General features: G+C 33.5%; 1 protein-coding gene across 4 annotated transcripts in view; it reads left to right on the top strand.

Annotated features, from left to right (window-relative positions):
• Positions 1 to 20,820, top strand: part of PRKCI (protein kinase C iota) — a 65,215-nt gene extending 44,395 nt beyond the window's left edge. For 2 of the 4 annotated variants that reach the window (XM_006910824.3, XM_025046063.1), the window contains 10 exons: positions 2,982 to 3,158; positions 3,606 to 3,703; positions 4,371 to 4,457; positions 6,515 to 6,650; positions 10,207 to 10,294; positions 11,261 to 11,386; positions 12,177 to 12,256; positions 13,742 to 13,831; positions 14,200 to 14,315; positions 17,953 to 20,820. In XM_006910824.3, coding sequence (XP_006910886.1) covers positions 2,982 to 3,158; positions 3,606 to 3,703; positions 4,371 to 4,457; positions 6,515 to 6,650; positions 10,207 to 10,294; positions 11,261 to 11,386; positions 12,177 to 12,256; positions 13,742 to 13,831; positions 14,200 to 14,315; positions 17,953 to 18,040 — 1,086 coding nt within the window. In that variant the 3' untranslated portion in view covers positions 18,041 to 20,820. The remainder of the gene's footprint in view (positions 1 to 2,981; positions 3,159 to 3,605; positions 3,704 to 4,370; positions 4,458 to 6,514; positions 6,651 to 10,206; positions 10,295 to 11,260; positions 11,387 to 12,176; positions 12,257 to 13,741; positions 13,832 to 14,199; positions 14,316 to 17,952) is intronic. The other 2 variants (XM_025046062.1, XM_025046064.1) reach the window with 1 other exon arrangement.
• Positions 20,821 to 21,525: the final 705 nt, after the last annotated feature.

Consider the following 21,525-nt stretch of genomic DNA (forward strand, 5'->3'; position numbering starts at 1 on the left):
CAACTATTTTTCTGAAAATGCTTTCAGACAATCCCTGCTCCTTTTCCTCCCCTTCGAGAATTCCCATTATTCTTATGTTTCCTCTCCTAATGATATCAGCTAGTTCTTATATTTCTCTTATATTTAATTCTTCGGTTTCTTTCTTCTTCCTTCTGATTTATTTCTAGATTTCTGTCTTCAATATCACTGATCCTTTCCTCATTTGGTCGACTCTGTTTCCCAAGCTTGCTATTTCGTTTTTCAACTCTTGCAGTGTGTTCTTCATCTCCAGAAATTCTGTTCGGTTCTTTTTGAGGGTTTCAATCTCCTTGTTAAAGAACTCATTCTGCTCATCTAGTTGTTTTTCAGCTCCTGAAATTGTTGATATGACTTGTTTCGGAAGTCACAAAGTTTTTTCAGAAGTACCATCCCGAATTCTCTCTCACTTAAGTCTCATATTTCTATGTCTGTAAGCTTATTTTTTAGAGATTTTTCTCTTTCTTTCTGAGATGCCTTGTCACCTTAGTTGTTCATGGTGTTTAATGGACTGTTTCTTCACCTGGGCATTAATGGAAGTGTGTTCTGCTTTTTTTTCCAGAAAGGAGATTTATTATGTAATGGTTTCTAGCCTATTGCAAAGAAGATATTTTTCTTTTGGTTTCCAGTAGGTGGCGTCTAAGCCTCTTGGATCTCTGATTTATATAAAGTCTTAATAATGTCTTTTTTTCCCTTATAGATGTTTACTCATACTCACTACCCTTATTCTCAGTTCCCGTCAGTGTTAGCGACAGTTTCGGTAGCATTTGCTCAGATTCCCCTGGGGCTCCATGGTGATGGGTCTTGGAGGGTAAGCGGGGAGGAATCCTCTGGGTTGGGAGTTGGGGACTGCAGCTCAGCCTCAATTTTGCAACCACGGCTGGTAAAAATCAACTTATTTTTCTGCCATCCTGCTTCTTTGTCTTCTGCCCTAATGACCGCGCCCTGCCGTTGGCCGCAGGGAGCTCACAGCTTTTCCAGGCAGGGTTGTTCAGGGACATTGCTGCTTCTTCTCCCCTCCCCCCTCTTCCTACAGGGAGCGCTGGTGGCTGCGAGAGGCAGCTTCTTTATTTCTCCCAGTCCACTGCCCGACACTCTGGGGTTCTGACCTATGATAGCTCTTATGCGCAGATCCCATGCTCAGATGTGCTGCTGTGCAGTTCGGGTGTTTTTTGTTTAGTTTTAGATGTTCAGCTTATTGTGGTTTCAAGGGGAGAGGTCTGGGGATGTCTCTCACTTCACCATGTTTAATCCAATCTCATCAATAGCTTTTTAATAAGACTTGACATTGTCAAAATATGACAAATTAACTAGCTTAGATTTTAGATCATAAGGGTAAAATGCAAGAATGATTTTTAATGATTCTAGAGTTTTATTACGATTTAATTTGATAATTAAATTACTAATTTTATTTAAATTAATCTGGTAGCATAATTTATTTTCACTTTAAGAAAGCATAATCTAAAAATTATAATGTATTTAAGAATGGTGTTTAGAATACTTGGCAGTATTGTTTAAAATATAGATCTTTCTATTTTATGAGCTTATTGTTATTTAAAGTTTAAACGACTTTAAATTTACTCTCCCTTCTGCTTTTGGTCTATTTTTTGTCATATTTAAAAATTGTATGTATTGGTGTTTTTAAACAGTCAGTCCTTATTTAGGTTTTATTCTTTTTGTTCTGCATTCCTTCTTGCATGCCTGTGCTATATGAGATCGATCATCTTTATTCTTGAAGAACTCAATGTTTCCTTTAGTGAGAGCCGACTAGTGATGGATTTCCTTTGTTTTTGTTTGTCTGAAAACATTTTTATTTTACTTTTATTTTGAAGGCTATTTTTGCAGGATCTAGAATTATAGGTCATTGGGTTGGGGTGGGGAATTATGGTCATTTTAAGGTGACATTCCCCGATTTTCTGGCTTCTCTCACTTCACTCAGTCTTCCTGTTGTTTCTGTGAAAGTACTCTGCTTTTGCCCCATTCATTCTCCTTTGTAGTTTCTAGTTAACCGTATTTAAAGTCTGTACATCGCCTTATCTTCTAACCATTCTCTGCTTTCTGAATCTGCCCTAATCTGGTTTCTTTTTTACTCCTTTTTATTTTCCTTGTTACCAAATCAAATTATTATTTCGAAATTTTCATGTCTGACCTTTCTTTTGAATCTTTTTGTTCAGTTTTCATAATTTTTCTTCTTTGTGCTTATTTATCTTAAAATTTTCTCTTTGCTTTTCTTAATATGCTTCAGAAAATTCATACTTAATTCTCATGGGTACATCTGTTGATTGTGTGATGAGGGTTTTGCAGGTATCTAATAAAAGATTATCTTCACTCTTCTCTATAAATTATTAGAAGCCTACGTTTCTAGTTGTGAATGAATTATAAGGCTGATTTTGTATTGGAGCCTTGGTATTATGTAGAAAGAATGTTTTCCATGCTTGTTTTCTGCTTATAGTTTCCAGTGTTTCTGAATGTGTCCTCTCATAACTCAGATTTCATATATCAAGCTTCTTGCAGACTCTTTCATCTTGTTATCCCATTGTAACTTCTAACTTCAGAATGAAAAACCAAGCTCATTATCTCAACAACTCTACTTATACTTCATTTTTCTGTCACTGGTACATCCAGTCTCCCAGTTACCAAAGTTGGTATTGTTTGTTTCATTCATGCATCTTCATTGCCCCTACACCCAAAGTTACCAGATCTTTTTAAAGATACCCTTTAACATTTTCAGATTTCACCTCATTCCTGTCACCACCCACCCCTCTGACATCAACTCATGAATTCATCCTACCTCTTGAGTAGTTAGATTGCATTATTTGGAATGATGTAAGAAGAGAATTGTTAAGAACTTAAAATCAGAAAATATTTTAAAAATCATCATAGGTATAACTAGGTGTTAGAAATATAATTATTATGCAAAATGCTTCCAGGTATAACTAACTCTTTGATATAAATGTTCTTAACAGGCAATGAACACCAGGGAAAGTGGCAAAGCTTCATCCAGTCTAGGTCTTCAGGATTTTGATTTGCTCCGGGTAATAGGAAGAGGAAGTTATGCCAAAGTACTATTGGTGCGATTAAAAAAAACAGATCGTATTTATGCAATGAAGGTTGTGAAAAAAGAGCTTGTCAATGATGATGAGGTAAACACAATGATTGCTTTATTACTTTTAAACTGTACTTGTAAGCAATTACTTCTAAATTGCTTAAGTGTACCATTTCAGAGAAAACCTCAATGTCTGTACTTTATTATTTCAGCCTGCTTTTCTAAATATATGCTTCAATCAGATTATATAGGATATATTTAAAGTAATCTGATGATTATTAAATTAAAAAAAAATATCAAGCCATGTTATTAAGGGAAAGTTGATTGAGCTTTGTAAAAGTTTTCTAGACTGTTTTGTAATATTGAAAGATACTGGTGGTATTTTTCTTTTTGTATATAAATTGTTGTTTCATGATTATCAGTGCTTTTGATATTTAGCCTAGTTAATAATGACATTTGTGATAATTGAATTGCTAAGAACAAATTTATCATAGTTTCGATGACATTTCATTTTTACATGTATTTCTTTCATATTTTAAAATAGGATATTGATTGGGTACAGACAGAGAAGCATGTTTTTGAGCAAGCATCCAATCATCCCTTTCTTGTTGGGCTGCATTCTTGCTTTCAGACAGAAAGCAGGTAAGATTGAAGGACAGTGGCATGATTACTGGGCTTTACACACTTCAGTACATTACACCATAAGAACCTTTCCTACTGTGATTCCTGAAGTGGAAGTCATGGATACAGACATAACAGTATTATGCAATGGTTTCCTGCCACTCACTCTAATCAGAGATATCAGTTTGGATCAGCATGAAGAAATTACCTGTTTTAAAAAAAAAAATAGGCAGGTTGTAATTATGGCTGTAGAAACTCAACCTTTTAAATATCCCTAAGATTTTAGTTTTAGGACTTAAAAGTTTCCCAGAGTTTAACTAGGGGGAGGAATCTTAACTTCTTTACCTTAAGTGACAGTTGAAAATGACTTATCTTGCAAATGCTACAATTGAAGTGGGAGTGAGAGGCTCTGGATTGCAAGTGGTACTACTTTAGAAGTAGGTTACAGAATTATTATCTTGCTGGTGTACTTTCTTATATCTTCCGCCATTAAACAGCTTTCTATTCCAACTACCCTTTTGTTTTCATTGAATTACTGAGATTTTTTGTTAAGAGTAGATCATATAACGTACTCTCTGTGTTGTGACTGGTTAAGAGTAGATCATATAAAGTACTCTGTATGTTAAAATGCAAAGTTACACAACCTTATTATGGATCTTGGTTTCATGAGTTCCCTCCTTTGTTTTAGATTGTTCTTTGTCATAGAGTATGTAAATGGAGGAGATCTAATGTTTCATATGCAGCGACAAAGAAAACTTCCTGAAGAACATGCCAGGTAAGTTTTTTGTTTATTGTTTGTTTGGGTTAGATTTTGAGGGGAGCTGTGGGACTCTTTATGTGCCAGTGGTTGAAAACAGTGGATAAATCATTTATTTTGATACTAGTTAATTCTTTATAAGTCATGCAGAAGCTAAGCTAAAAGTTAGTTTACATTATAATATATAACATAATACATATAACATATTATATAATAATATAAGCAATTCAAAAGTATAAACAGTATTAAAGGGGAAACCGTTAGTCTGGGAAACCCAGTAATTTTCAAATATTTTGCCTATTTGGCATCAGCCTCTGAAGTAATCGATGAATTAACAAACATTAATTTTATCAGGTTTGCAGTGATCTAGGACAGTTTTTATTAGAGGATGATTATTCATATATACTTGAGTAATAAAATAGTTCTTCTTAAGCTACTGTGTAATTCTGACTATTCTTCTTGTAATTATAATTTTTTAATTGTTTTATTGGCTTTTTGTCCTATGATCCCATGCATGTTGATGAATAAGAGCAGAGTGTTAAGTTTTATTTATTTAGTATCCTTTCTTTGATATTATTATACAAGATTGTAAGTTGTTTATATGTTGGAAGAGTGGGGAAGGATCATGGCCTTGGATAACAATTGTGATCATCAGTGCCATATTTATTTTATTTTGTTAGTCATAATTAGTTATTCTCACCCTTTTTTGCTTCATGAGAGTAATGTCAAAATGAAGTGTATGAATTTATAAATGTCTATAACTAAAGGGAGAGATTTTTTAATTAAATTTATTGGAGTGACATTAGTTAATAAGATTATATAGATTTCAAGTATACGATTTTGTAATATATCAGCCGTATACCGCATTGTATGTTTACCACCCAAAGTCAAGTCTTCTTCTGTTACCAAATATTTGATCCGGTTTACCTTCTTCTACCTCCCCCATCCCCTTTTCCCTCTGGTAACCACCATAATGTTGTCTGTGTCTCTGAGTGATTTTATTTTTTTAAATACTTTATTTAGTGGAAATCTTGCTAATTCATTGATTTGTTTTCCTTGTCAGAAAGAGATAGTATCCTTCAATTTCATAAGAAGGTATAAATTGTACTAATCTAATCTCAGGGCTAAACTTTTTTTTTTTTAATATACTATATGTTTATTGTTTATTTAGGCTTTATCAAATGGTCACCCTTCATAGCAAAGCCACAGATGATATTTTAAATTGTGAACATAGCCAGTGTTTGTTCCTTGTTTGTTCAGTTGGACTTGGGGAAAGTAGTATAGTTTTATTGCGTTAAAGTGCCAATTCTGATTTTATACCATCTTTGCTTTTCTAGAAACCTGAATGTAGAATAAGGACTCAAGTTACCTATTCATAAAATTAAGTAGCTAGAAGTTATGTAATAATGTACCTCCAAATATGATTGTGATAATATTCACCAAAGCAGCCATAAACCAGCTTGGGTGTTTCAATTTTCATTATTCAGGTGACAAGTTCTGGTTATCACCAATGAGCTGGAGGCACTTTTTAAAACTTTTTTCTTTAAAATGTTATTATTGTAGAGTGATTTCTTTAGATTCCTTTTCTAGAATTTTGGTATGTATTTTATGGTTCAAGTAGTAAACTTTTAGTATTCTTTCTATTCTAGACCAATCAGTGGGTCTTAGCATTTTGGGAAGTCACTGGTCCCTTAAAGAAGTGATGCAAGCTGTGGAAACTCTATAGATATAAAAGATGTACATACAACTTCCAATTGTAGGAATATGGACTGCCCAAAGTCCATCTAAGGACCCAGGTTAAGGACCCCTGTTTGAGACTTTCAAACTGTTAACTTCGTGAAAAGTGTGATTTAACTTATAGTGAAACTTTTGTAATTGTGTTTTGGGTTCAGATATTTTAAAGTGGTACTTCACTTGTGTTTGATAGTGTCCTAAAATCATTGGAAGAAGAAAATCTTTTGACATGGTTTTGATGTTTTGTTTGCAGACAGGAGTAGGACTTATATATCTTCCTCTAGAAACTTACCACAATTGAAAAATTTGAACCAGATGGGTTATTTTTCATTTTATTTTAGATTTTACTCTGCAGAAATCAGTCTAGCATTAAATTATCTTCATGAACGAGGGATAATTTATAGAGATTTGAAATTGGACAATGTATTGCTGGACTCAGAAGGACACATTAAACTCACTGACTACGGCATGTGTAAGGTGAGAGAAGTTATTTTGGTAATATAACTACAGAGATGGAGAAATGATTGCTACTTTATTTAGAATACTTTTTGGAATTCTAGCACAAAGATAAATTTACTTATTTCCTAACCATTTATGAAATTTCATATTTTCTGTATTATATGTGCTATGAGTTAATTTCTCTTTATTGTCTGCAACTTTTTGTCTTGAAAGTTGTGACACTATTAAAAATCTGGAAATAAAAATTGCCTATAGTCCCGCAACTTTAACACAACTACTTGCATATCAACATCAATTTTTTGTCATTTGATTATAACTCTTAATTTAAGATTTTCCTAGGAAATCTAACATTTTTAATAATTAAAATGTAAATATCTGACATAAAGTACAGCAGAACAAAATAAGAATTTTAGTTATTCTCAGGACATGTCTTTTATTTCTTGGTGGTTTTTTCTTTTTGTAACAATGTTTTATTTAAAGGCTCAGTCTTTTTCCACAAAATGTATAGGGAGCTACACACTTCTTGTTAAAGTAGCGGGGACAGAATTGTTCTTACACAGTGATATGGTGTGTGAATTACATTCCCGCATTCACCTGAAGGAATTGCCTCCAGAGCCAGGAGATTATTTAAAGGCTAACATTAAGTAAGACAGTCTAATAGGACTGCAGATTTAACCTTATTATCTGTTCATCAACATTAGAAAAGAAAATCTTCACCTAAAGGTATACAACTTTTATGTACACAACTCAGACATTTTATCTTTTCTTATATTAATTTTTTCTTAAATTTTTCTATTATGTAAGTTTTGATCATAAACAAGTAGAGATTTAGTAGGTAACCCATCGTGAATCCGTCACTCAGATTTGCGATACCTTTTGATCTGTGTGTCGTTTTCCCCCCAGTGGATCTTTTTCTCATTTCATAAAAAAAAAAAAAAAAAAAGAAGAATAAAGAAGTCTTATAATTTGCCAAGGGAAAATAAAACTGAACAAAAAATATGAAGAATGTTAGCCTTGTTAAAAAATGTACAAATTAAAACAATGAGGCTTATTTTGCATGCCCAGATACTGATTTTATAATTATAATAGTCTACAAGAGTTTAATGAAATGGACATTCTCATATGTCATTGGTGAGTGTATATATTGTTGTAACCTTTTTTAAGCAGTTTGGTAGAGATGTATTAAGACTCTTTAAAAATGACCATATTCTTTGATCTAGGAATTCTGTCTTTGGGATATCTTGAGTAAATATTTTGGTCTGTGAAGATAGGTTTATGACCAAAATATTTTATTGTTTTTTCTGATAAATATTTTAGATAATTGAAATGGCTACTGGTAAGGAGAATGATTTAAGGAAATTGTGGAATGACTAAAAAACATGGCATACAAAGTCATTTAAAAAGATGATTATAAAAAGTTCGTAACAATGTAAAATGCTTATAACATTAAGTAAAGTTTTAAAGTATATTCTCTCATTCTATATGTTATATATCCTATTATATATTCTATTATGTAGCATCACATATTTATTCCGTTTACTTTTACATTTTTTTAAAGTTATTCTAATGCGTATGCATTACTTAAACAATGAAATTTACAAAAATGAATTAAGGCTTTCTTTCTGTCATTTTTTATTCAAAGAAATTTGAGAATCTTGTTTTGCCTGGAAGATTTTATGAGAGAAAAATTACTTAATCTTTTCTTAATCTTAATGAAGAATAAAATTGGTTTATTTTACATTCTCATTCTTTCTGGAGATCCTCAACCAAATTAATTAGGATCTTTGATAAATCTTAGAGGTCTTATTTAGTAAGTCTTTAAATTGGTTCGCCTGTCTACCTCCCTTAATGTTTTTCCTCCCTTTGCAGGAGCTGCTTACGAATCACACACAAAAAAATCATTGGAATCACAACATATTACTTACTAAGTATATCTTATAGATGTGTTATATTTAATAGAGTAAAATTTAAAGAAAAATACATACACCATACCCAGAATATCTCTGGAGGGACACATAAGAACCTCATAACAGTGGTTGCCTCTAGGGAGCTGAAACTGGGTGTGTCAGGGACAGGAATGGGAAAAAGGCTTGATTTGTTGTTTGGAATTTGTACCGTATAATGTAACAATAGGGAAATGGTTAAATTCTAAGTACCTATGTTGTTTAATTTTATATACTCAATAATAGGAAGTATAAAGTAAAAAACATCTTTAATTGTATATTTAATATTACTCAGCTTGTTTTTACACTAGCTTTTATTGTTAATATCTTATTTAATTGCCTCATGACTAGAGAATAGTCTGAATGATATTGGTTCTTGACATGTATTCCTTTGCGATTTAGTATTTGGTCAGTATCCCATGAATACTTAAAAAGGATATATAATCTCTATTTTGCCTACAAAGAGTCTCTGTCTTTCACACACTCTCTCTCTTCCCTTCTCCACACACAGATATATGTATTCTTTGTATAATTTATATATATTTTTTAGCTCTATCTGGCTTTTGTCCAAATCTTTCTCTGCTTGCTAATTTTTTTGTTTGAGTGATCTATCATTTTCTGATATAAATGTGTTAAAATCATCTGTGATGATTTGCGATTGTATTATCAGTTGGGTTGTGGTAACAAGATATGATATAGACTAGGTGTCTTCAAAAACATTTATTTCTCGTGGTTCTGGAGTCTAGGAAGTCCAGGATTAAAGTGCCAACAGATCCATTGTCTGGTGAAGACCCTCTTCATGGTATGCAGATGGTTGTCTTCTTACTGTATCGTCACATGGCAGGGAAAAGAAAGGGCAAGCTCTCTTCTTGTAAGGACACTAATCCCATCATGGAGGCTTCAAATTCATGACTTAATTACCTCCCAAAGGCCTCCCTCCCAATGGTATCACATTAGGGCTTCAACATATGAACTTGGGCACACAAACATTCAGTCCATTGCGGGGATTGTGAAATTATCCTAATAATTTTGTCTGTTTGTACTCTTTGTATTTCAAGGCCATGTTGTTATGTGCATACAAGTTTGTTATAACTTCTTGGTGACTGTTCCATTTGTTATTGTGTAGCTTGTCTATTTATGCATATTAGTGTGTTTTGCCTTAATTTTCTCCATCCTGTAGCTAGTAAAATACAAAATCAAAAACGTGTGCCTTAGGAACAGCAGCTAGAAGGGAAACATAATGCCAGCTGTGGTTGTGTTAGGTGGGCTTTAAAGTGCTTCTTTATAAAATGTGATTCCTTTTACTCATATAATTTAAATTTTTCTATTAAATTTTTACTTGTATATAAAATTTTTTAATGCAATTTTTATCTAATTGAACTGACTCTTTGCCAACAACTAATGATGACAGCTTTTCTTTAAGCTATTTAGTGGCAGTCCATGATTTTAATAAAAAAAGCAACTGTGTTAGTGATATTTTATTTAAGCTTAATAAGTTACCTACAGATGCTGAGCTTATATAATAGATAAAAGAGGTGACTTTAAAACAGAATTTTGGGTCTTATTATTTATTTATTTTCTTCTTCTTCTTCTTCTTCTTCTTCTTCTTTTTTTTTTTTTTTAAATAAAAGGAAGGATTACGGCCAGGAGATACAACCAGCACTTTCTGTGGTACTCCCAATTACATCGCTCCTGAAATTTTAAGAGGAGAAGATTATGGTAATAAATTAGTAGGTGGTATTTTAGTTATGTGCTAGAACAGTAGTTAAATGTGGTGCAAATTGCATTATAGTACACTGTAGTATTTCAGTACTGACCTTATTAATATAAACTTTCTTGATCCCCCTTGAAACCTACATGAAAACCCCAGACTCTGCAATGAAAGACAGCAGAACCTAGGCAATATCTAGAGTTACATATTTGCATAATATTTCATTAACGACAGCACTAAAGAGCACTAGGCACTATTCTAAGCAGTTTACAAGTATTATTAAGTTAATCCTCTAAATAATTCTGTGAGGTAAGCACTGTTAATTCCTATTTTATAGGCGAGGAAACTAATGTATAGGAAGTTTAAATAATTTCCCCAAGGTTATACAGCTAGAAAAAGGCAGAATAGCGATTTAAAACTTCAGCCATGTAACCTCAGAGTTGTGAACTTCTAGAAGATTGTTCAGATTTCCTGGAATATTTCCCTCAGGAATCTTGAAAGATAGTGGAGAGATTGTCAGGAACCAAAGGATATGTTTATCTTAAGAAAATGTTTTACTACTTGAGTTCTGGCCCTCTGATTTCAGCAGATGTAAAAGAAGATGTGTACTTTTGGTAGCTGCTCATAATCTGATTCCAAGGTTCTTCAGGGATCTTTAATGAGCTAGCAGAAGATTAAGTTTCAGACCAAGGAAGGTTAGTCACAAATGAAATTTAATTATATCCTCAACACAAAACAGTAGATACAGGCCATGAGTATGAAATTATAGATTTATTTTCATATTTTTTTCACATTTTTCATATTTTTAAAGTTATCTTTTAGGGACCTCCCTTTATTGATAAGTGAAATATTCCTATAATCCTCCATGCCTACGATGATAGTTATGCATTTAGAGTTTACTTTTTCATTATGTAATAAAATGAATCAAGAATGAAGATTGGATAATTTGTTACTTTAAAATTTCTTTTTTGAAGGATTCAGTGTTGACTGGTGGGCTCTCGGAGTACTAATGTTTGAGATGATGGCAGGAAGGTCTCCATTTGATATTGTTGGGAGCTCTGATAACCCTGATCAAAACACAGAAGATTATCTCTTCCAAGGTAATTTGTAGTATTTTATGCAGATTCTCTGTAAATGTATTCTAGAGCATGAATGAGGGTAGCACAAGTTATTGCTTTGAGTAAGAAAGAGGAAAATAATCTGGACAATATACATCATAATATGTGAGGCTTTAATTTTTTGGAATACATTCTTTTCTACCTCACTACTCTTCATTCCCATTTGCCAGTTACCTTCTCATTCTCAAAAACATAACAGATTCCTTTAGATTGTATGTCACAAACAGATTGGAAGAAGGAATCCTGTGGGTAGAGGGGACATGGACCCGAGGCTGAGTGCTTAAGTTCAAGAACAATATGGGGAAAAAAATAGAGTACCAAGAAGAGGGATTGAAAGGTGGGAGGAGCCCCACAATTGAGAATACAAAGAATTGAACAGAACAGAAGCAAGCAGATAAGCACAGGACTCCCAACATAACACATAGTCCAAAGAAGTGTGAAGGCTGCTGTAAAATTCTACATTTAATAATTAAGACCATTCCAGGAAATGAATAGATATTTTATATAATAGGAACTTCAGATGGACCTGAACTATGTGGAAGGATGTTCAACCTCACTACTAATTAGGGGTATGCACATTAAAACATTAACGAACTACTATTTCATATCCATCCATTTGGCACAAATTTTAAAGCTGGTAATATCAGTGCTGGTGAGGATGTGTAGCAACTGGAACTCTCATAGACTGCTGGTGATAGTGAAAGTTGATAAAACATCTTTGGAGAATAATTTGGCAGTGTTAAATATAATGCCATTATTTTTATCTTTCCAGTTATTTTGGAAAAACAAATTCGCATACCACGTTCTCTGTCTGTAAAAGCTGCGAGTGTCCTGAAGAGTTTTCTCAACAAGGTATAGTGTATAATAATCTTTAGTGGTTTAGTTCTATATAAATTAAACTGGTAAGTAGGTTCACACAATGTAAAATTCCAGAATAGCAGAGGATGTAGTTAGATCTGGGATTTGTCTCTTCACCAGAGTAATTTGACATTAGATCCTGAGATGAGTTGTCCTTTCCGTTTTGCCAGTGTACTCCCAGCTACATATTATGTATGGTGTTTTTAACGTAAATGACATATACCTTGTACTTAATTAGGGAAAAATTGCCTCTTGGGGGATAATTTCAATTATACTTTCAGTCGCAATATTGAATTTTCTTTGGATTATTATTCATAGACACTCTTTATTTATTGAGCAATTGGGGCAATAGTGTTCTCTACAAATTCTGTCTATTCTCTACAAATTCTCAGGTTTTTAGGTAGGTACCATTACATAGGCATGATTAACTAAATCATTGGCCAATGGTGATTGAACTCAATTTCCAGCCCCTCTGAAAATGGGGCTCAAAGTTTCAACCTCTTCATCACATAGTTGGTTCCTCTGGCAACCACCCCACATTCTCAAGTATATAGAGGCCCAACAAGAGTCACCTTATTAGCATAAATTCAGGTATGATCAGAAGGGATTTGTTATGAGTAACAAAAGACACTCCTTTCACTCAGGAAATTACAAGGGTTTAGAAGCTCTGTGTCAGGAACCTGGAACAAAGACCAAGTATATATACTTATTGTATCACAATGATCTTGGCAATTATAAATCATATTTTAAATAAATGGTAGTTTAAAATAGGTCGATGTGCATTTACCTTCTAAGATAAATAATATATCTTTTAATAAAATAAGAAATCGAAGTTTATCTTAAATGAGTACTTTATATGAGGAAAGACTTTAACTGGAAACCTAAGCTTTAACACAGTGAAAAATGAAGGTGAAAGGTGTTAATATGCAAAATAAATTGCCTTTTATTAGAAAGAAAAATGGGAACATGTTCTCACTCAGTAATGAATAAGCCAAGACTTTTTACAAGTTGCATTCCCCTTCTCAGTCCAATGATTTAGATAATGGTTGTATCATTATTGTACACAGTTTATGGATTGTTGCCATAATTAGGCATGAGGTTTTTAAATTAAGCTAAAAACTTGTGAAGTTTGGGGGTTTGCATATTTCGACTGTCACCGTAACCCATGCCAAAGAAATAGCTGGATGTCGCTCAAATGATTCTGCTGCTCTCATTTTCCTCCCATTTTTCTTTAGCAAGGACTGGTGACATAGCTCCATTTTAATTACATGATAGCTGGAGAAGGAGCCATGAAAAATCATAACTTGTCACAAGCTTCAGATACTCATTTGCATCTAGTGTTGTACCTTCTAGAAATGAAAGGTAGACCATTCTGATTTCAGTTATAAAGGTGTAACAGACACAAAACACAGGTCACAAAGGTGATGTATTCTAATGCATGATATTCACCCAATTTTGAAACATTTCTTTGCACCATAGGACCCAAAGGAACGATTAGGTTGTCATCCTCAAACAGGATTTGCTGATATTCAAGGACACCCATTTTTCCGAAATGTTGATTGGGATATGGTATGTAAATTTTGATTGTTTGTTGTATTAGATTTCGTTATTACCTTGGGCCAAATTCAATTGTCTTAAAAGAATACCGGAAAACTAGTATATCACAGATTAAATTACTTAAAATCGTTCTCTAAAGTGCTTTTTAAAAAGCTTTTAACAGCTTAGAACATTAATTTAGTGGAGCAAGTTGTGATATTATTGATACCTGCATCAATGTTCAGATTTATAAATCATTTTCATCATTATGAATATTGTAGAACCTTGCCTAGGGACTCACTTTAATAAGACTGAGAAACATGTGACAGCAGATGAGAAATGTGGAGGTGGAATTTTTCTAAGAATACAGGCTTGAACTGTCATCCAATATGTCTTTCTAGATGGAGCAAAAGCAGGTGGTACCTCCCTTTAAACCAAATATTTCTGGGGAATTTGGTTTGGACAACTTTGATTCTCAGTTTACTAATGAACCTGTCCAGCTCACTCCAGATGATGAGTAAGTATTTCTATAGACTGAAATATTTTTAAAGTTCTTTGAACGTCCCATTTTTAGTGGCTATGCAATGTTTTATTATCATATTATACTATAATTTATCTAACAATTCAGTTACAGGATATTTGAACCTATTATACTATTATAAATTATAACAACTGCCATTTTCTATTTTGCTTTACATGCATTATCTATGATTCTCACAACAACCTTGTAAACCTAGTTATTGTCATCTTCAGTTTACAGATGAAGAAACCGAGGCTCAGAGAGGTTAAGTAAAGTTACGTAGCTGTCAGGTGACAGAGCCAGGATTCAGACCCAAATCTGAGTGACCAAGGCCTGTGCTCTTCCCACTGTATTGCACTGTTTTCCATTCTGATGATGACCAGGTGTCTTGAGTTCCTGCATATTAAGATAGACTCCTAGAAAGGGAATTAGGTTAAAGGGTATGAAATTTTAGAGCTCTTGATATGTATTGCCAAATTGCTTTTTTAAAAGATTGCATCAGCTTATCAAGTCCAGCCATCAGTGATCTGACCTGTTTTTTGTGTTTATATTACATGTTTTTAAAACATGGTTTAGAGTAACTTGGGAATATTTTGATCATTTACATGTCTTTGCAGATTCATTCTCTCATCTCAAGGAGGCCCTTACTGCTTGGCAGTCATTTACATCTTGTTAATTCTTATCCCATTCCTCATAGCAGCTGTTCTAAACTGTCTCAACATTTTAGAAGCCTTCATTCCTACCCCTGCCTCCATCATTCTTAATGGATTAACCTTGCCTTAACTTGACTGCAAGCCTTGAGACCTCCTTGGTGTGAGCTTTCTCCCTTTCAGCTGTCACCAGACCACCTTGCATCTCAGAATTGATCTCTCTCTCTTCTCAAACGTTTTCTTTTTCCCTGTTCTCGGAAGGCTATCCTTCCTTTACAAGGGGCCCTCCGTTTTCCCAGACTTGTTCCCTTATTTTCCTCCAGGGTTTCATTTTGTCAGTTGCCTCCATTAAAACACCTTTAACTTCTCGTTTTCACCTTTTTCCCCTCTGCTTATAAACATGCTCAAATATCCTGTCCCTCCCGCCCCCCTGCTGAATCTTAGCACTTCTTTGAAGCACCATTTTTTTCTCATTTTCTTTTTATCTCCCAGCTTTTTCAAAGGCAGTTAATAGATGGTCATGGTAAAGGAAAAATAAATAAGAAGTATCTTTTATCGGATGCCTTCAGAGTAGTCAGCGTTGATTACAGTCAACATCGATTGTGTTGTACTTTCTTACTGCCAGCATTTTAACCTCTTACAGCTTAACCTGCTCTTTCAGCTTTGAAGGTTGAATGACTTCTTAATTTCTAAATATTAAGGTATTTTTTGATCAGTTCCCATCTCCCCTGATATCTATAAAGCATGGCCTTGCTTTGGTTGTCACTGTCTATCCTGGTTCTACTTCATCTCTGTGACCATTTGTCATCTTTTTTTGCCCTGTCTCCTTGAGACTAGAATGTACTGCGGTTCTGTTCATGACAGCCTTTTCTTTGCTATATGCACTTTGTACCTTGGAGATTTGTTCCAGCCCTGTCGCATGGATACCAGTTACTTAAATGACTCCCAGCTTAATTGGCAAATAATTATTGAGCAAAAGGTGCTCCACTAAGTACTAGACATTCAAAGATGATCAAGACATAGGTCCATCTTACAAAAAAGCTTACTGCTTTCTAGAGGAGAGAGATATATACCAAAATCATTATTTCAGACAGCACCAGGTATCAGAAGGAGCACTAGATTTAATCAAAAGATAAGGGTTTGAATCCAGACACCACCTTTTACCAGCTGGGTAACCTGGGTGTGAATTACATAACTTCTCTGAGGCTATTTCTTCTTGTATTGTCTAACTCACAAAGTTGTTGTTAAGAATAAATGAGTGATGGTTTTTAAAGGATTTAGCTCCCACCCTGATGTCTGTTTTGAGCTGCATTTCCATCTCTTGTCAGATAGCATCTCCCCTAGCTCGTCAGATAAGCACCTCAAACATATTAAGTCTGAAATCAAAGTAATGCCCTTTTATGGTCTCTTTTTCTGTTGTTCTCAATCAGTTCCTTGTTCTTATTCACCTTTTTCTGCTCATTGCATCAGCATGTATTCCTGTATTCAGATTTCAAATATCAGTGACTGTTGACTCCTTCTTTTCCTTAACTAGAAAATATCTTCAGCTGCCAAGTCTATGTCTGTTTTTCCTTTACTTCATCATTTGCATCAGATCCTTCTTTTCCATTTGCATTGCCATAAGCTCAATTTAGACCTTTTCCAAATCAGACCTAGAATATTATACCATCCTCTTAATTGGGCTCCTTCTTTACTTTGCAACCCATTCTATACATCTCATGAAGTACCACTCCAGTTCTTTAAATACTTAAATCAGAAACCTTTAGTAACTCCTGCATTGCCTAGAAGATAAAATCTATCCTCTTGGCTAGCATTTAAAGCCTCCCACCATCTGTTCCAGCCTGACTTAATAGCCATATCTCTCACTATATGTTAACACAAATGCTGTGTTCTGATCAGTCTCAGTTACTCAGCATTCCCTGATAGTGTGCTGTTAACCTTTGCTCATGCTGTTTCCTCTATATTCTTCCTTCATTTGCATCTATTGAAACTTTCCCCATCTTTTAAAGCTATCTCAAATGCAACCTGATCTTTGATGGATTGAGGTAAATCTTCTTAGTGTAAACATCACTGGATTCTTTGAGCTAGCCATTACCTTCCTTCCAGCATCATCTGCCACTTAACACCCTTCTCTTCCTGTGCTCCAGCTCTAATAAATGTCCTGTATTTCCCCAGACCTAGCATAATCTTTCATCATTCTGTTCAGTAAGTGTTTGTGGAGTGAATGCTGCCTTTTTTGATTTCTAGAAGTCACCCTTTTCTTCAGAACTGTGATTAGAACAGGACTTAGCTTGTCCTGTCTAAAACTTAACAGATACTACTTTCTCTTGTAGCTTTCTTTTTGTACGAGGTACCTTCCCTCCTTGAACAAGGGCACTATATCTGTGTAACTGTGCTCTGCACTATGGTGTTTGAGTGTTAAAATATTCGATAGTACTACTCACTGATCACTTTTGAAGTAGAAGCCCAGTGTAACAGTGTCCACCTCTCCACACCCTGCGACCCACTACTTCTCTGTGGTGGTCGCTCCTTATTCCAGGTCTCTCAGTGTACTTACTTGTTCCTATTGCCTTTTCCTTTCGGTTAACTTCTGGGATTCTCTTCACCATATTCCATCTGGCCGTTGAAGTGCCTGCTAAATTGAATACTAGTTCAGACCTCGATGTTTACCTGTAGTTATGAATGTTCAGGTCAATAGTTAAAATTAACTAGAATTGTGACAACTTGCTCCTTTTTTATTCTCAGTCTTCAGTTTTAGACTACCTTTTAGTATAAACTTGCTTATTCACTTATTAGTCTTTTTTGATTTTCAGTACTCATGAGTCTTCTAGATAATATTTTGGGATTAATCTAAAAACTCATAAAATATTTTTTCCATAAGATATATAAATTAGCCTTATTTTTTTTCTTAATCTTATTTTACCGCTTAAATAAAAAAATTGATGAAATCTTGATTATGAAAATTAATTAATTTTTTTCAACAGTGATATTGTAAAGAAGATTGATCAGTCTGAATTTGAAGGTTTTGAATATATCAATCCCCTTTTGATGTCTGCAGAAGAATGCGTCTGATCCTCATTTCTCAACTGTGCATTTTGTTTTTGTTGCCATTTAATGCATGGAAAAGTCATTACCAGCCTGGAGTCAATGAACTGTATTATATTTGCCACCTACAGAAAAGCACTTCAGTATCTTCTGTTGTTGACTGTAAGAGTCAATTATTACATCTAAGTTTAACTATGAAAAAAAATTGAGACTATTTCCAGGTAATCATGTTAAAATTTAGTTATACTGATAATCTAGCAGGCTACTGATAAGTAACGAAGTTGTCCTTTTTTTCTGAAGGAAATACCACTCCTTTTAAAAAGAGTATCTGTTACATTAAGGCATATGGTGGGATTATATCATAAGCCTCCCATGATTTTTGTCATTCTTCCATAAGTCATTTAAGTGGTTAATTTTGGAAAAAAGATTAATTCAAAGTACAGCAACCTGTTATATTACCTGTTAGTTTCTGAATTCTTTGTGTTTAAAAATTCAGCTGTAAATTTTATCATTGCTTTGGATAATTAAATTATTGAGTTTTAAGGCAACAGTTATTAAATTGAATGATAATAAAAGATATTGCTTGCTTAGAATTGGGGAATACAGATCTTTCTTGAGAAAAATAATAGACATTTTCTTAAGATTCCAAATCATTAGCTATTTTTAAAAAACTAATACAAGTGATTTCTTTAATATATGAAGGGGTTAGCTTCTGAGCTTGTCCCTTTAGCCAGAACTTTAACTGGAATGTTAGTTAATACATGTAGTTCAGAGGATCCAGGATGCAGTTGAATGGAAAATTACTGAGTATATAGAAAGGAAAAAATAGAAATTTAAAATAGATACAAAAAATTTCAATGGTCATATTTATTTCTTATTGGAGAATAAATCTCACAGTTGCTTTCTGTGATTTGATTTAAATAAAAGATTGATACCAAACTTTTAAATGCATTCCACCTATCAGGCGGAGGCAGAATGTATACTATTTTTACCTTATAATTTAGTATAAGAAAAAAACTTATCTTCTAATCAATGTGTTAACCATGATTATTCTTCCCTCAGACCACACTATCCATATTTTTGGACAGTTTATGGCATCATCAGTGAAATCCAAGAAAAATAATAAACATGAATAAACATTCAGGACACAGCCATACACACATACATACATACTCACACACATCACAATTCTAACTCCTTAAGTGAGTTTTTGTTAAGTAGGTAATACATGTAATACAGAGTAGAATACATTTCAGGGGCAAAGTTTTTCAAATTATTTTTATTCATGTTAGTGTTTTAGCAATGTAGTATTTAAAGCAGCAGTCCTAGACCTTTTTGGCACCAGGGACCTGTGCTCCTATGAGAATCTAATGCCTGACCTCTGAGGTGGAGCTGAGGCGGTGATGCTAGGGCTGGAGAGCTGCTGCAAGTACAGATGAAGCTTCGCTCGCCTGCCGCTCACTTCATGCTGAGGGGGCAGAGGTTCCTTATAGGCCACGGACTGGGGGTTGGAGACCCCTGAATAGGGATGCCAGTGATAGCATCCTTCTGTTGTTTAAGTATTCTTTTTATGAAAAGGGATTTAAAAAGTAACTATAATCATCTAAATTACTTATAATTGCTTAATCTTAGTACAATTTAATTTTTGGGAAAGCTATCTAGTCTTAAACTTAGAATGATTTAAAATTTGTAGGCATTTAATTAACTTTTTTGAGGGGGAGGGGGATGCTACATTTCATTAGAAATGTAATTTTCCCCAAAGTTTCTGACCATGTATACTCTCTTTTCATTAATAACTAAGTCTAAAAGCAATGAAAACCTCAAAGGAAAAATGTTGACATACATTCACATATTTATTTTAGAGATATGTGTTTCTTTTAATACCAGAAACTTGTTTTAAAACAAAAAGCAGTATTCACTTCAAACCATAAACTTAGAGAAAATTCTGATATCTTATGTAAGAAATATGTTTATGATCTTGCTTTTAAGTGGTGCTGTTTCCTCTATGGCATTAGTTCTAAAATTTTAGGATGTGGAATAATCACCAAGGAAGTTTAAAATGCACATTACTGTTCCTACCTTAGAATTCTGTTAGGTCTTTGAATGAACTACATTCTGAGAAACATTTTCTATGAGTTATTCTTTTATTTTGTCCTGTAGTTAAATATTAGAAAAGATTATTCAATGCTAAAACATTTTGAGAAGGGGTAGGCAATGAATTACATATCGATAATTTTAAATAAATGTTGAACAAATAACTTCTTCAAATTAGATATCTTCTCAAAAAAAATCCATCAGTGTTCTATCAATAATGTTACAAATGGTGAGCATTTTTCTATGGTTAAGTTTTAAACACTATTCATGGTAGTCTTTTGTTTTTAAATCTTTTTTTTTTTTAACTAGTAAGATTCATTGTGTATATTTTATGTAATTGCATTACAAATATGTTTTTAATCATGTTCTGTTTTTTGTAGTCTTCAAGTGCCATGACAATTGTTTTTATATTATACAGAAGTTCTCTCAAAATACTCATCAGAAGAATAAGGCAGTTGACAGTCAGAATGGTTGGAATTGTGATGTTCTAAGAAAAAAATTTATTTTGTATAAGCATGTGGTCAGATCATTTTCTGTATATGCAGCCTTAATTGGATAGCAGGTATTTTACTTTGTACATTTACTTTTTAAATTTTGTTTTGACTCTTGTCATGTAGAGTATTGCCTTGGTCATCATAATGTAATCTGTATTGGTGTGTTTTGTTTTGTTTTTTATTTTAAAATCTTTAAATAAAATGTTTAATACCCATTAAGATTGGAATTTATTTAATACATAACACCAGAAATTTGTTGAAGGTGTATCAAAATTTGTTTAAAAAGGAAAATGAGAATTTTAGAGTTTGGAATTTTGCTGTATGTAAAACAGCATTCTGGTAGTACTGATGCCATATTGTAGATTGGAACTCATAAAATATTTAGTATACTTTTAAACTTGCCCTTCGTTGCATCTCTTCTGTTGGTAAACAAATTATTGAAAGATCAGCTGAACATAGAACATTTTAACTTTTACAACTGAAGCAAATTTAAACAATCAGCAGATTATTCCCAAATTGTGTTCTACAGTGATCTAAAGTTTTAGAACTCCTTTCTCACTTCTAGCTATTGTCCATATATAAACAAGTGTGAGCCTGGTGTCCCACATTTACAACCATCTTTAACATAAGTTAATGTTTCCTTTCCTTCGCAAGAAGAATTAAATCTTAAGTGCCTTAACTTTTTTTCTTAATTGACTTGTCAGAGAGCTGGGGCTTGTGTATTAAAACGGTCAAAGACTGATCTCCTATGTCTGTTATTTTATCCTAAATTCAACTCTTGCTCAAAATGGAGTTAAAGGCAGTATTATTAAAGAACTGTTCAGGCAATTCCCTGTATCAAATCATAAATTTGGTTGTTTGCTCTGAATTAGTAAAATCCCAAAACAGAGTCCAAAGAGGAGTTTGATGCTTTATGGAAATTTT

Source organism: Pteropus alecto, unplaced genomic scaffold, assembly GCF_000325575.1.
Source record: "Pteropus alecto unplaced genomic scaffold, ASM32557v1 scaffold33, whole genome shotgun sequence".
Taxonomy (NCBI): domain Eukaryota; kingdom Metazoa; phylum Chordata; class Mammalia; order Chiroptera; family Pteropodidae; genus Pteropus; species Pteropus alecto.